This window comes from Lucilia cuprina, chromosome 6 (genome assembly GCF_022045245.1).
Source record: "Lucilia cuprina isolate Lc7/37 chromosome 6, ASM2204524v1, whole genome shotgun sequence".
NCBI classification, from domain to species: Eukaryota; Metazoa; Arthropoda; class Insecta; order Diptera; family Calliphoridae; genus Lucilia; species Lucilia cuprina.
This window is the reverse complement of record NC_060954.1, coordinates 21,042,737-21,059,568: the sequence shown is the minus strand read 5'-3', so window position 1 is coordinate 21,059,568 and position 16,832 is coordinate 21,042,737. Positions and strand designations below refer to the sequence as shown.

Here is a 16,832-nt window from a genome sequence, read left to right as displayed (position 1 = left end):
ATTCATACAATTTATTATAAAATTCATTCCATTGGAAACAAAATATATTGAAATGATATTAAATAATTTATATATGGAGTATAATTATGGAGTTATGTGCTTGCAAGGTATGATAAATGGTAATTTATATGAATTTGATTTAAAGTTCTAAAAAAAGTACTAACACAAGTTTGACAGCACAGAAAAATAACTCAATTTATAACATCTTAGATTAGGCCACTTGAATTTTTCAGATGTGCAAAAATTCTTATCTTTAGTTGATGGATTGTTTCAATAAAATCAGGAGACAAATAGTTTTGCGAATCTTGTGTTTTAGAAAAGCAGAAAGCCATGTTGTTGTTTTCAACTTATACATTGTGACGTTTGTGGCCCAATTATGACAACTTCTTTGCTTGGGAAACGGTATTTTCTTAGGTTTATTGACGATAACTTCCATTATATATTTGTTATCAATTAAGTCAGAAGTTATTGAATATTTTAAAATATTCAAATCCATGCACAATTGCAAGATCTCAAACTTAAGGTGCGACAATGTACATGTGCACACACCATAGTAGAATGGAACTGCTGAACGCGTGAATAGGACGTCCTATGATATCGTATTCGGGGTTAAATAAACAGTTGCGGTCAGACGCAATATATTGAGCAAATTATCTTACAAAAAGTCTAATGAGTGCAATTTGTCAAAAGAAGACTTCTGCGGAAATTTGGTATGGTGTTAAACCAAATTTGGTAAATATAAAGATAGTTGATTGTAATGCCTACTCTCATATACCGAAAATGCACAGAAAGAAATTGGATATGAAATCATGGAAATCACTGATAATAGTAGGTTACAGTGGTAATGGTTATCATCTTTGGGATTGTGAAAATCGAAAAATAGAGCTGGCTAGATATGTAATTTTTAACGAACGCTATTGAAAATGGATGAAATCGATCCATTATTTCACCTAGCCCCCATACAGCCTTACGCCCCGCATAGGGCTTTTGGGCTTATAATTACATTATTATGACAACAAAAATCGGAAAACTTAGTTTTATAGAACTTTTAAATACACAACCAATTCTTAATTGATCGGGCCTAATTTGACAAAATCTACATAAATAACCTTGAAGTAGACGTAAATTCCTCTACCAAAATTTATAAGGATAGGTCCACATATAAATATTTTACGATTCTAAATCCACTTAATATACTAAATTTGATTAAAAACAAGTCGAGAATGTATTTTTTCGAACAGGATTTACTTATGCTACACTGATTTGTGTCTCGGATAAATAAATGCAACTTTTAGATACCATTCAAAGTGAATGTTTTTATCGAAAAAATTTCGAAATAAAAAATATTTTGGCACGTTATTTTTAAAATAAAATACAATGCCAAAATCGACAAAAAAATAAGAAATGATCGTAAAAGTTATTTATTTTTCATAATAAAGTATTCATCTTCAATATAACTTTGTTTCCGATACATTTATGTAATTTATGGACGTAAAACAAATTTTCTTAAAAAGTGTTTATATGGGGACCAAGGGCAAATATAGACCGACCCAGATCAATTTTTGTAAATAGATTTTTATTTATGTAAGATTTATTTTTTTTATAAGTGAGTAAGGGAGCTAAGGTCTAATGAGGGCCGATCTTTACCACATTTGGCAAGGTCATCAAGGCTTGTATAAAACTTATTTGTTCTGTTGTATGGGGGCTAGGTGAAATAATATGCCGAATTTCACCATTTTCATTAGTCCTTAGCCCAAAAAACGTGTGTATCAAATTTCATCCAATTATCTTGAAAACGGAAGAAATTAAAAACAAAATTCAGAATTTAACAAATATGTATATACAGGTCTATTTCAAATAAAATTTAAATTTCCTACACTCTACACCGCTATACACGCTGTTAATTCACATCTCTATCAGTGATACTTTAAACAAGACTATGGACCAGACTATAGACTACAATATATGCTAGATTATAGGCTTGACTATAAACTAGATTATAGATTAGATTATATGCTAGACTATAAACTAGATTATAGATTAGACTATAGGCTAGACTGTAGATTAGACTATAGACTGAACAATAGACTATGCAGTAGTTTTCCGATTTAACGACCATTCAATTCTACGAACATCGCATTTAACGAACTAGCTAATTTTTCCTATTGACTACCTTAAATAACGAACAAAACTTGTTTTTTGTACTCTGTTTAACGAACTAATAAAATATTATTATTTAAATTAAGATAAAATGACATTTATTAAAAATAACAAATAACCTAAGTTGTAGCAAGCGGTGCTTTTATACCCAAAACTGTAACTCATTCTGTGTTCTTATTAAATTTTAGTTCGATGTAGCTATGTTCGTCCGTCCTTCAGATAATGACTTTAACGCTCAATACTCGCTTAACAATACGAGTACGCCGAGTACTAACCGATATCTCTAACAAATTTTATGGGAATCGGTCTATAATTGACCTTACCCTCCATATCAGGCCCCTTTAAGAAAATTACTTCAACACTCATTACTCGCTTAAAAATACGAGTATAGCGATGAACTTCGAGAAATAACTTTAACGCTCATGACAGAATTAAAAATACAGCGATTAAATTCGACACAAATATGGTTTGAAGGTGGGTATATAAGATTCGGAATTTTGTGTTTTGTACTATTTTTATAAAAAAAGAATAAATTTTTATAAAATACATTTAAAAAATATTTTATGTACCTACTTTTAATTATTTTCCTACCAAAAACCCACGTTTTACTTAGTACTGTATATAACGAACTTTTCAATTTTACGAACAGGCCTGACAACATATGGGTTCGTTAAATCGGAAAACTACTGTACTATAAACTGGACTATAGACACATTATTTAATAGGTTATACTACACAATAAACGATAAACCGAAATATGCACTAAAAGCCTTTTTTCGGTTAACCGGGTAACCGTTTTATAAATCCTGGAGAGTGTGAAGCTACAGTTGTTGCAAGGTAACCTTGTTTATTCGCTTCATTATGTACATGACCTGATACTGGTAGGAAATAAGATTGCGGAAAAAGAAACTCTGAAGTCGTTATTAATGGATGAATATGATATTAAGGATATGAAAGAGGTAGGGACACAAAATTAAATTTAGGAATTTATAGATCCATCCTTTTATCATTACTATGTTTAACTAATTTGCTATTTATCGATCGCCATAAATTAGATAAAGATTAGCCATGCACCGGAACTATAAATTTAACGTCAGCTTTTTATTTCGTAATCTTGTCCTTTTAAGAGGACTTCAAAATTTAAAAGTTAATTTTTCAAAAATAATTTAAAATTTAATTTTTATTTAGTTTACCTATTTCTCCGCATTAAACAAAAAAGTTCTTTCATTCACTATAGTTTTTCATTCGACCAATTTCGTCTTTAATTTCTTTTGACAGCTTGTCGATATTGCATAACAAAGGATTGTTATGTAAATCTATAATATTTTCAATATTTGAAGATTCTGTAAAACGTCCTAATTTTCAAGAACGTATATATATTCCGTTAGTTTAATATTCAAACGTTAATTTTTTTAATGTTATATTTTTTTAACATAAAAGTGCTCTGTTAGAAACGAAATGAAATGTCAATTTAAACAATAGGTGTTAAAAAAAAGGTTTTCTAGTTCACGCATTAGATATACAAGAAAAGTAGATGCAGATGAACTGCATCGACTTCTACAAAAAAGTAGATGTATGTACATTTAGGATGTAAAAATGTGTAAAAAAGACGACTTTGGTCCTGTCGACCTGTCGTCATATGTGCTGACGCTAATTCGAACCACAGTATCTGGGTAGCAGTGACACCAACACAAGAGGTGAGCAACTTTTCAATTTCATTATTAGTAGAAATTTGGAAGTAGTAAATAGGGGTTCAGAACCCACTTTCATTGTATCTAACAGAAGAGAGGTACTAGACATTACTCTCGTGAGTGATAAGCACCGCGAATGTATTACGCATTGGACCGTATCAAATGACTGTTCTTTGTCAGACCATCGATATATAGACTTTATGATCGGTAATATAAAAGGGAATATGAATAGTATTCTAAATAGAAGAAAGACGAACTGGGAAGTTCAACATAACCTACTTTCCTCGTCTCTAATTTCTCTCCCTACTAGAAAGTACTGAGGACATTAACGCAGCAGTTCACACCCTAACGGATACTTTCCGTATGGCGACTACAACTGCCTGTAAACCTTCCATCAGGAGAGGAAAATCCAAACCCTCATGGTGGAACACTGAAATAGCAAACACTAGAAAAGTATGTCGTAAACTGTTCAATGAGGCAAAAAGGACCAATAACTGGATACCCTATAAGACCTCAGTGAATCGTTTCAAAAACTTGACCAGAAATGCGAAGCGGAAGGCGTGGAGGGACTTCTGAACGAATGTTGAAGGTTCTTCCGAGACCAATCGACTTCGCAAAATTCTGTATACTTCACATGTTGTCCCGAGCTATATTCAAAAGCCCTGTGGTAACTGGACTATGTCCTGCAGAGAATCTTTGGAAGTCCTGCAGAGAATCTTTGGAAGTTCCGGGCTGTCAACCTCTTAATGAAGAGACTGCAACCCCGGTTCATTTAACGTCTGATACTTGCTCTATAGTCATTAATAGAGAGAGAATCCAATATAGGTTACTATACATCCCTCATATGTGGATGAGATATAATGTAGTCTTTATACCTAAAGGGGGAAAGATATCACATAGTCTCGCGTCTTTTCTTCTCAAGACTCTTGAGAGAGTCATAAAGAAATAGTACGAGCGGACAAAGAAATTTCTTTTATTACTTGACATATTTCTGTTGTTTTTAGGCCAAAGCAATCTAAAATATCATTGAATAATTCCTTGTAAAACTCAACATCCTCAAATGGCAAAGTTTTGCAAGAGATGCAGAAACAATATACGATTTATCATCAATTTGTGATTTTTCCAAATCAATTAAAAACTTTTCAAGAAAACTTTTTTTTTAAATTCAAAAAAAAAGTAAATCTCTCTCCCAGAAATATTAGAATAATTAGTAAATAGTAATACTAAAAAAATCAAATGTAAAAAAATCAAATTTTGTTTTATGAAACAATTTTAAGCTATTTGTCAGCATTTAATTTAAATTTTAATGAATTTCTAAAGGCGATAAAAAACAATGTAGTGTAGATGCTTAAATGAAAAATAAACAGAACTATTTAACGCTGCATTTATATATTTTCATGTACAAAAGCAAGAAATTAGCGACAACACAACCGTCTTCTATAACTGCTCAAATGAGACCACAGGGTATACAGAGACGTCACGAGCAAAAAGCTATTTCCCTCTCTTTCGCACAAAACGAATTCAATGATTTTTTAGCTGTATTATACATACCTCTTCTCAACAACAATTTCAAAATCAAACAAAAGCTGATTTTAGACTATTTCAAATGTGAAAAGTGACATCTCTGTATACTTTGTGATGAGACTGAATTGTGTTTTCTATACGTTTGAGTAACCCCGTGTCTATATTAGACAAATATTTATCACGGCAATGGACAAAACATCGGCAGACGTTTTTTGTTTATGTTAATGCATAGGGTAACAAAATGCTAATTTTATCACGACAACTCACAGATAATTTTATTGAAATAACGCTATATTTTATAAAAACAATCGAAATTAAATGCAAACTTTGTAAATAAATACTAATTTCACGAAAACTTATGTTAAAAATAAATTTTAATTGCACAAAAACAAAATTCTAACCAAATTTTACAATAAAATGACGTTTGTTATCAAGACAACGTTGTCTAAACAATTGTTTAGACAACACTGTCATAACGACGTTATAACGCTAATAAGTGCCGTCTGTACCTGCTAATTTTTTATCATGATAACAATTTGACGTTTAGCATAATAAATATTTGTCTAATATAGACATGGGGTAATCTGTGTAAATTTAGTAATGGTTAAAAAACACTGTGTATAGGAGTTGCCGATCGTGGCTTTAAACCCTATAAGAAATGAATGACCGAAACTAACACATACAAAATGATTTTACTAACACACATGCAACATTTTTTTTATAGAATTGTCGAAAAAAAATTAATGGATGATTCCATCAACAATGACAGTGAAATGACCGGTAAAATGACCGTTACTGAACCCAATGTGTGGTATAGGGTTGAATTTGCATATGAAAGAATGAAACAACTACATTTTGATTAAAATGTATTAAAATTTATATTTTGATCAACAATGACAGCCAAATGACCGATCAAATGACTGTCACTGTGTTACAGAGTTGTATTTTTCGTCGTTACAAATTAATTGTTTCTGCGAAAGCCAAAGATCAAGAAGCGAAAAAATAAAAAATTACAAAGTCTTTAAATTATTAAAAATAAAGAGAATTATTATAAACTAAATTTTAAAAAAGTTCAGGAAGTGGATCAGAAGATAAACAATTCGGAGTTTAATCAATCAATGGTAACATAAATATGTACTTATGATTCTTATATTTCGATATTTATGAATACTAATGTATTTTTTTACAGACAACTTGTTTCCACAAATTAATAGGAGCATCAGAGGACTTACGATTCTGCGAGATATGTAAAATGGTGAAAAGACTGGTAATTTATGTATATGATTACTATATTAATAAAATTAACAATATATACCTATATATTAAAAAATCAATAAAATGTGTTTTATTATAAATTGGTATAGCCGTCAGATTTGACGGATATATTCATCAAGTGTGATTAGTCAACAATGACCGATTAATGCATCATTTTTTTATTTCTTAACTGTGATGGATAAATCCATCAAACATGATTACTCAGTCATGACTGATATTTATATCATCCATGATTAGTAAACAACAAAAGAGTGAGCAGCTCTAATATATGTTTTAAAGTCGATAGAATTCATAAGTGCGAGGGTGATGCAACATCACATGTACACAAATGTTTCCATCACTTTTTACATATTGCCCTTAAGAAAGTGATGGGAGCTTTGTTCTACGCAATGATGGGTAAATTCTCAGTAGTGACAGTCAATTGACCGGTCAAATGACTGTCACTGTTCTTATAGGGAATGTAACGTTAACTAAACTTAGTACTTTTCCCCTAGTGTCTATTTGGGTTAACAATTATGTGTAATAACATGGCAACTCTATGTTATATTTGCAAAACATATGGGCACTGTTTTGATTGTTTATGTTTTAAATCTTTAAATCTGGCAACACACATATTGCTAGCCTGCACGTGTTTCCAAACATTTCTTCATTTATTGTGTAAATTCTGCTTGGAATGCAGTTTATTTTTCTGCTTTTTAGAATTATAATTTGTCGTTAAATAATAAAGTTTTAATATTCGTGTTACTTTTAAAACAATAGAATAAAAAATCATCATGGGTACCATGAAAACATTTGATGTTGACATGTTTCCAAGCGATTTGGAATTCTCAGTTTTTACTGGTGAAGAAATCAAACGTCTCAGCGTGGTCAAGATTATTACTGGTCTAACATTCGATCCTTTGGGACATCCTCTGCCAGGAGGTTTATACGATAGTCAAATGGGAACTTATGGAAAACGCATGGAGCCATGTGCAACATGCCTAAATATACAGGCATGTCCTGGCCATTTGGGCCACATCGAATTAAACGCATTGGTATATAATCCATTTTTTATTAAGCTTGTGCAAAAAATGTGCAACGTATTCTGTTTTACTTGCCAAAAAATGCAGGCAAAAGGTAAGTCTATAAAAAATACAATAATTTTGAATTCTTATATGCATCGATTTAATTATTTTTCAGAACATGAGATCGAAATACTAATACTACAATTACGACTCATCAATGATGGCTATATTGTGGAAGCACAAGAATTGGAGATGTACAAATCTGAGATCGTGCTAAATAACGTAGAAACGAAGGTAAAATTGGAAAGTGGAGACAATGTTCATCCACGTATTGGGGAAATGTACCAGCTTCTGGAGAAGGGGATCATCAACAAGGTAAATGTGACAAAAACTTCCTGTGCTCTCCGCTCGGCTGTGGTAAATGCAGCACTTCAACGTCCATCTTCAAAGAAATGTATACATTGTAAAAATCCATTGCGAAATATCCGTTATCTACATCGTAAACTCGTCTACTATATGAGCATTTCGGAAATTAAAAGCAAGTAAGTGAAAAAAGAATGGAATAATTTAAAATTTTATTAATGTGCAATATTTTAATACTTTTTCAAAGATTTGAAAATGTAGATGAACCTAGTGGTCAACATAAAGTTATTTTTGCTGATGAGTGTCGGAAATTTTTGCGCCAGGTTTATAATAACTATCCGGAATTGATGCAACTACTATTTCCCATTCTCAATATTAATTTAAAATCGAACGATCAAGATGCTTCCCCAGTCGACATATTTTTCATGGACACAATACCAGTAACACCACCAAAAGCTCGACCTTCAAATATATTACACAACCAAATTGTTGAGCATACTCAAACAGCTCTTTATCGCAATATAATTGAAAATAATTCAGTACTTCGTGTAGTTTTGAAGCACATTAAAGGTCAAGTTGATGATATGTCTAAAGAAGCAAAGGTAAGTATTGATTTTTATGCTTTAATACTTATATTTATAAAAATATATATAAGAATTGTTCGCTGACGGAAATTTAACAAAGTACATACATTATTTGCAATGAATAATTCATTCCAAACATGTTTATGGGGTTCTAGTTTTTAGACTTGGTATAGTACTATTGAAGCTAAAAATTACTGAACGTTCTTGTTATTCTCAAATTATAATATTCAATAAGGTATTTTATTGTTACTTTTTATTAGGAAGCATTCATTAGTACTAGAGGAGAAACACCATATGAAAAACTTTATAATGCTTGGCAAAATTTACAATCATCTATTAATATTTTATTGGATGTTAACATGTCGAGAGATTCTCCATCTTCAACTGGTTTGAAACAAGTTTTGGAAAAGAAAGAAGGTCTTATACGCAAGCACATGATGGGTAAACGTGTTAACTATGCAGCGCGTACTGTCATAACACCTGATCCCAATATCAATGTAGAAGAAGTTGGTATTCCAGATATATTTGCGAAAAAATTATCTTATCCCGTTCCGGTGACTCCATGGAATGTTGCTGAGTTACGTAAAATGGTAATGAATGGACCAAATGTACATCCTGGGTAAATATAAGAAGAGACAAACTTTTGTTCTCGATACAATTTTAAAGTTTTTTTTTTTTATTTTTAGTGCCAATTACATACAAGATGAAAGGGGCTACACGACTATAATTCCTGCTGATAACGCTGCAAAAAGAGAGAGCATGGCAAAATTATTGTTTAATTACCCAGAAAAGGGCATTAAAATTGTACATCGTCATGTGCTTAACGGCGATGTATTACTTTTGAATCGTCAGCCATCTCTACATAGACCTTCAATTATGGCCCACAAAGCTCGTATCTTACAAGGGGAAAAGACTTTCCGTCTACATTACTCTAACTGTAAAGCTTATAATGCTGATTTTGATGGTGATGAAATGAACGCCCATTTGCCACAAAGTGAAGTGGCACGTTCTGAAGCTTACAACTTAGGTGGGTCAATTACTCTGTTTAAATAAAATCACTTAAATTAAAATATTTTTCCAACCCTTAGTTAATGTTGCTAACAATTACTTGGTTCCAAAGGATGGCACACCTCTTGGGGGTCTTATTCAGGATCACGTTATATCAGGTGTAAAATTGTCTCTGAGAGGACGTTTCTTTAATCGTGATGATTACCAACAGCTTGTCTTCCAAGGTTTATCGCATATAAAGAAGAACATAAAGCTTTTGCCACCGACTATTATCAAACCCATACAGCTGTGGTCTGGAAAACAGGTATGAAATTAGATATTAACAGTCCTCAATTAGATATTTATATTTCTTTAATCTTTTTAGATTTTGTCGACTATAATTATAAATCTGATTCCCGAAGGGTACACTCCGATATCTTTGAACTCTGTGGCAAAAATTGGTGATAAAGTAAGATTTCATTGTTTGCTATCATTAAAATTGTATTAAAAAATTCATATGATTTTATGTTGCAGCATTGGATGGTCACCAATAGTAGAAAAGCTATTGCAGGAGGCACAGAACTTAAAAATACTCAAATGTCAGAAAGTGAAGTTGTTATACGAAATGGTGAACTTTTAACTGGTGTTTTAGATAAACAACAATACGGTGCCACTACATATGGTTTAATTCATTGCATGTACGAGGTTTGTGACCAGTATACTGAACTAAATGCATTAACTGGAGTTCTAATATATAATTTAATTTTTATTTTTCATCTTATAGCTGTATGGAGGGGAAACATCCACCTGCTTATTGACAGCTTTTACCAAAGTATTTACTTTCTTCTTGCAACGTGAGGGCTTTACATTGGGTGTCAAAGATATTCTTGTCACCAGTAAGGCAGATGCCAAAAGACGAAAAATTATACAAGAAAGCAGAGAAATTGGAAATGCTGCATTAGCTTCGGCCTTGGATTTGGAAGATGTTCCTTCTTTGGATGTGCTATCTGAAAAGATGGAGGAAGCTTACATCAAAGATCCTCAATTTCGTGTCGTCTTAGATCGCAAATACAAAGCTATGTTGGACAACTACACTAATGACATCAATAAGTATGTCTCCAGATTTTTAAATGTTGTTAACGATATAATAAATATTATTTATCTTTAAAGAACTTGTTTACCCGATGGTTTGATAACAAAGTTTCCTAGTAATAATCTACAATTAATGGTTTTATCTGGCGCTAAAGGCTCCATGGTAAACACTATGCAGATTTCGTGTATGTTGGGCCAAATTGAATTGGAAGGTAAGCGGCCGCCTCTAATGATATCCGGAAAGTCGTTGCCCAGTTTCACTTCGTTTGAAACATCACCAAAATCTGGCGGCTACATCGATGGCCGTTTCTTAACGGGCATACAACCCCAGGATTTCTTTTTCCATTGTATGGCTGGTCGTGAGGTAAGTTTGGAAATAAATATTTCACATTATGCTTTAAAAATATTTATCATCCTATATTTCGCTATATCAATTAGGGTCTTATTGATACTGCTGTAAAAACTTCCCGTTCTGGTTATTTGCAACGTTGTCTTATTAAACATTTAGAGGGTTTGACAATTAATTATGACTTAACGGTTCGTGATAGTGACAACACTGTGGTACAATATCTTTATGGCGAGGATGGGCTTGATATTTTGAAATCGAAGTTTTTTGATAGCAAATTTGGTACAGACTTTTTAACGCAAAATTCTTCAGTCATTTTGAGCCCTCAAGAATTGTCCAAGATTAAAAACGAAGAAGAACTCTCTAAGGTGCAGCGTCACAATAAAAAGTTGCGCACTTGGTTGAAGAAACGCAGCAGCGCCGCAAAAGCTCACACAAAGCATCTCTCGCCATTTACAGAATTCTCCGCAGAACTTCGCAACGAAATTGAGGTGGAAAACCCTAACGAATTAAATGAAATGTCTGGTAGACGTCGTATAGATGAAGCCATAATCAAATTGTGGCTCAAGGCAGATGCTGATAGTAAAAAGCTGTATCGAAAAAAATATTCCCGCCAGCCTGATCCCACAAATTCAGTTTATAGCCAAGATACAACTTTCGGCTCTGTGTCCGAAAAAATGGAACAAATTGTAGCCGATTACATTGAAAAACATCCAAATCGAAAGGATGTCGTCACCGATGTTATGTATGTTAAAAATGTTAAAGCATTAGCAGCTCCAGGTGAACCGGTTGGTTTGCTGGCGGCGCAATCCATTGGTGAACCCTCTACTCAGATGACACTTAACACTTTCCATTTTGCTGGCCGTGGTGAAATGAACGTTACTTTGGGTATTCCACGTCTGCGTGAAATTCTTATGATGGCTTCGGCCAATATCAAGACGCCATCCATGGATATACCAATTAAAGCCAATCAAGAGAAGTTAGCGGAAAAATTAAGAATATCTTTGAATCGGGTGACTCTTGCCGATGTTTTACAATGTGAGTAAAGAAATTTAAAGATTTCCAATTTTTGTTTACTTAATTCATCCGTTTTCAATTTCCAGATGTAAATGTTAAGACACAATTGGTTCAACAGCCTACCAGATCGCAAAAATATGAATTAACTTTTCAATTTCTGCCGCGTGAAGTATATAGCGATGATTTTTGTGTGAAACCCAAACAAATACTTAAATTTATGAGCAATATGTTCTTTAAAGCTCTTTTCCGTGCCATCATCAAGTCAAACAAGTCAAAATCTCTAATGTAAAGAAAATCAAATAATTTCTTATAATAGTCAATAATGTAATATTTTTCTGTATTTAGCATTGAAATGGACGATAACCAAAAAGAAGATTCAAACAACGATGATAAAATAGATGGCGATGATGGTGAAAACACAAGTGATAGCAACAAAAAATCGAAAACAAATGAAGCGACTAACGACAATGATAAAGATTCGTCAGATGAGGAAGATGGTAACGATGATGGCGATGATGCTACTGGCATAAAACTTAAATCTCGTAAAGTGGACGAAACTGAGTACGATGACCCCGATGATGCTGATGAACTAAAGGATGGTTAGAAAGATTCAAATTTATTGTATTTCAATATAATAACAAACGTAACTTTACCTTATATAGCCCAAGATGATGAAGATGCAAACGATGATGGATTCTTTGATACCGAAGCTGTTGAGGACAATAGCGAAGAAGTAGAAAGTGAAAAAAGTGATAAACAAATGGAGAAAATCCTTGAAAATTCGATGGTAGAAAATTATGTTTATGATAAGAAACATTATTTGTGGGCAAAATTGACATTTAATGTAAGTATTCCATCGATAATTGATTAATTCAAAACAACAGCATTTATCACTTGTTTCTTTTAATTACAGATTGATATGAAATATAAACAACCCAACATTTTATCGATTATAAAAGAATTGGCTCAAAAGACTGTAATTCATCAAGTTGATAAAATTAAGCGCGCTATTATCTATAAGGGCAACAATAATGAACAGACACTTAAGACCGATGGTATTAACATCGTTGAAATGTTTAAACACAATACAGTTCTTGACTTAAATCGTTTATACTCAAACGATATACACGCCATTGCTCGCACTTATGGTATTGAAGCTGCCGCCCAAGTGATTGTTCAGGAAGTAACGAACGTTTTCAAAGTGTATGGCATTACGGTGGATCGTCGTCACTTATCGCTTATAGCTGATTACATGACCTTTAATGGGACATTCCAGCCATTGTCCCGTAAGGGCATGGAACACTCTTCCTCACCACTCCAGCAGATGTCGTTTGAGTCGTGTTTACAATTTTTGAAAAATGCTGCAGGAGCTGGTTGTGTGGATGAATTGAATTCACCATCCAGTCGTTTGATGGTTGGACTGCCAGTTAAGAATGGCACAGGTGCCTTTGATCTGTTGACAAAAATATGCTAATTTTTTTACAATAAATATTATTGCATATACTATTATGATTCAAATATAAAAATGGTTCTTTTTTATTTCTGTAATTTGACTATTGTAAAAAAATATTTATGAATACTATTGTACAAATAAATGTTTACAAATTAATAATTTCTAAAATGCATGTTATTCTGAATCTTCGGAGCTATCTGAATATGCCGCTAACATTGATAAACCTCCAATAGCAGCAGCACCACCACTATTCGAGCTGGTGGTTACATTGTCTGTACTATTTGATTTTATTTCAGTTGAGGTATTCAAATTTGAAACTTCATTTGTTTTTGTTTTCACTACAACAAGAGGCTGTTTGCGCTTCACTAAATTGTTAAGAACTTTATTTTTCTGCTGAGCTCCTGATGAAATTATTGCCGAATTTTTAACGCTGTTTTCACTCAGTTTAACTTGTTTCGCCGGTTTTGGTGCTAAGAAAGTTTCATCTTTTATTTCTTCAATTATTTCCTCTGCAACAATTTTCTTATTAGACGTTGAGGCATTTGAATTGTTTTTAAATTGTATTGATCTGTGTAAATTAAAAATATTGATATAAGTTATTAGTTTTAAAAAATAAGTTTACTTATTATTAGCACAAAAAGTGAAATATAAATTAAAAAAAAAAAAATAAAGATGCATGAAATGATAGAAAACTTTATTTTTCATAATGATTTGCATTTATAAAACCATTTCCTTTCATATGAATGAATAAAGTACTATATTAAATGAAATGCCGCACTCCATCTGACGATTTGTTAACAATATTTATACAAATAAACTGATCTTAATTATGAGAAAACAGTTTAATTTTCGGTAAAAAACGCGTGAATGAAAATAAAGTTCTTGAAAGAAATTAAAATTAGAATATCTTTGCATCACAATTTTTTTGATGCATTACTGCATCAAATACCTCGCAGTGATGTATTTCCGAACAGATCCTTACTGTTTAAAGTAATACATTTATTTATAGGCTATAAGAAAAATTTGTATTCTGTTGGTTTTGGATATAGCATAAAATTGCATGTGGCCCAGCTATTGAGAGTTAGTTAAGTTATTCAAATATATATTTTTCTTATACTAAATCCTCAGCTTTTTCTCTTCCCAAAAAATAGATTTTTACTTAATATTGTTAAAATTTGTTGCAAACATACAAATTTATGAAACTTACTTTACATATTCTTCATCCTCCCGTTCCTGCCTTTCGAGCCGCTCTCTTTCCGTTTCTTTTGTATTGTATTGTTGCAGCATTGTATCATAGTCGACAGTTTGTTGTCGTCGATTCAAGTCCCGCAGTTCCTCTAACGATTCAAGCATTTCAATTTCATTTCTCGATTGCTGAGTACGGTTCTCTAATAGTTTCATTGGGTTATTGGCCTCTTCCTCCCGCAATTCTTCCTCTTCTCGTCGCGCTTGTTCTTCGGCCATTTTTAAAGCCATAAAGTTTCTTGTGGCGCCTGCTTCAATTTCATAATCTGTATTTTGAGGGTCAGTTTTAAAAGAAATCTCTTGCAAGCAACGTGTGCACTTTATATAAAACCTATAAATACGTATTCCCAAATACGTTTCATTTTCTACATCCTCTTTGCGAGCGTTAAACTTTTTGCCCTTATAAATGTATTCTCCGCATGTTTTGCATCTCATATTAAATGGAGCCATCAAACGTACAGTATATTGGCGATTCTTGGCCAATTTCATGCGAGGAATTTTTGATGGATCGAAATCCGGGGGATAGTATTTCTAAAAATCAAATCAAAGGTTATTACTGAAATACAACTAATTATAATATTATTTTTACTTACATTTAAAACTTTACGTTCCGACATTATTTAAACAATTAAACTCTTTAACACAAGGAAAATATATTTGTAAACGATTTTAAAATTGATGTATTTTGGAAAAAATTAAAATGAAAACAAACTAATTCCAATAGTGACAAACAGAGCACTGCGCCGACAAACATTAACGTCGGCGTCTGACACCAAAAAAGTCGGCGGCGGTTTACAATCGTCTGTAAGCCCGGCTAAATACTAAAATACGTTTTATTTTTAAAATTTAAACAAGTTTAATAAACGGAATCCGAAAGAAAAAGTGGAATTTTGGTAGCAAGTATATATGTTTATAACAACAAAACAGTGCTTGCATAAAAGTTGTGTGAAAAATTATGTAGGGATGGCAAAAAATAAAAATGTAAACAATTAAACAAATTTTGAAACTTCTTAAAAATTAAAAACAAATCCTTTTACCAAGTTTTATGAGGATCGGCTCATATTTTCTCAGGTAATTATTTTTGTCGTATAGTGTAATCCATACAATAACATTTTTAATAATCTAAATAATATTTTAATTTGTTTATTTTTTTTACTTTCTCCCTCTCAAAAACCTTTCACATGATTTCAAAATTAATTATTATTATCAAAATTACAATTATCATTCCTTTAGGTGAAATATAAATAAAATAGGAAAAACTTAAACAAAACTTTAATTTTCGGTATGAACTTCAGTACCTTATTACAAGATGACAAAATTGTATTTATTTTCAGAAGGAGTTGATATACAAGCATACTTACAACATTATCCTGTAAATATTTTCAATTAATTGACATTTATAGCACTATATATGAGCTTAAAAGTTCTTGGAGGATATTTTTATACACCTAACAATCCATTATTTGTTTCACTTTTTTAAATCTTCCATTATTTCTTTACTTTTATTTACATGGAGTATATATTAAAACTAATTTTGTATCTAAAATTGGAAATAAAATTGTTTCCAATTTTATTCATAAAAAATCCAACAATTTTAATGTTTTTTTGTTATTTATATAACAGTACGCTGCAAAGTAGTAAAGTCATTACACCAAAAACACTAAAATAATTTTACAAACTTTTGTTTTAGTGCATGCAATGCAAAAACACAAAAAATTAATTATAAAAGGTTAAATATTTCAAAACTCGGTCCATAAATTCTAAATTCTGCTGATAATACTGTAAATATAATACATTAACAGTTAACATTATACATAACATTTTAATATTTATTTTAGATTTGGATCAATGGGAATCATGGAAATAATGAACAAATCATTCATAATTTTATGGATACCGGTGTTATTATTAGTTTTCCTGCAGAAAACTGATGTCTATTAATTTTTACGAACTAATATCAAAACTTGCATTAAAGCGAAATGTAATTTAGATAACTAGTAGTTAAATTTTAAATATATTTAATTAAAATGTAATTAAATAATACAGTAGGGAATACAAAAGAAAACTATTACTTGACTTTCTGCAACTAAC

The 16,832-nt window shown here is 31.8% G+C and overlaps 2 protein-coding genes across 2 annotated transcripts; one reads left to right on the top strand and one right to left on the bottom strand.

Annotated features, from left to right (window-relative positions):
- Positions 1–7,275: 7,275 nt before the first annotated feature.
- Positions 7,276–13,639, top strand: LOC111677299 (DNA-directed RNA polymerase I subunit RPA1). The gene is made up of 15 exons (XM_023438386.2): positions 7,276–7,766; positions 7,830–8,196; positions 8,265–8,619; positions 8,862–9,220; positions 9,288–9,628; positions 9,690–9,913; positions 9,974–10,057; positions 10,123–10,293; positions 10,373–10,698; positions 10,759–11,044; positions 11,119–12,064; positions 12,130–12,328; positions 12,389–12,642; positions 12,706–12,887; positions 12,957–13,639. The coding sequence occupies exons 1-15, from the start codon at positions 7,424–7,426 to the stop codon at positions 13,515–13,517; spliced, it is 4,998 nt and encodes a 1,665-aa protein (XP_023294154.2). The 5' UTR covers positions 7,276–7,423; the 3' UTR covers positions 13,518–13,639.
- LOC111677303 (splicing factor YJU2) lies at positions 13,550–15,494 on the bottom strand. Its single transcript, XM_023438390.2, has 3 exons — positions 15,335–15,494; positions 14,704–15,272; positions 13,550–14,064 (listed from the first exon to the last, which is right to left on the bottom strand). The coding sequence occupies exons 1-3, from the start codon at positions 15,356–15,358 to the stop codon at positions 13,671–13,673; spliced, it is 987 nt and encodes a 328-aa protein (XP_023294158.2). The 5' UTR covers positions 15,359–15,494; the 3' UTR covers positions 13,550–13,670.
- Between the last annotated feature and the right edge of the window lie 1,338 nt (positions 15,495–16,832).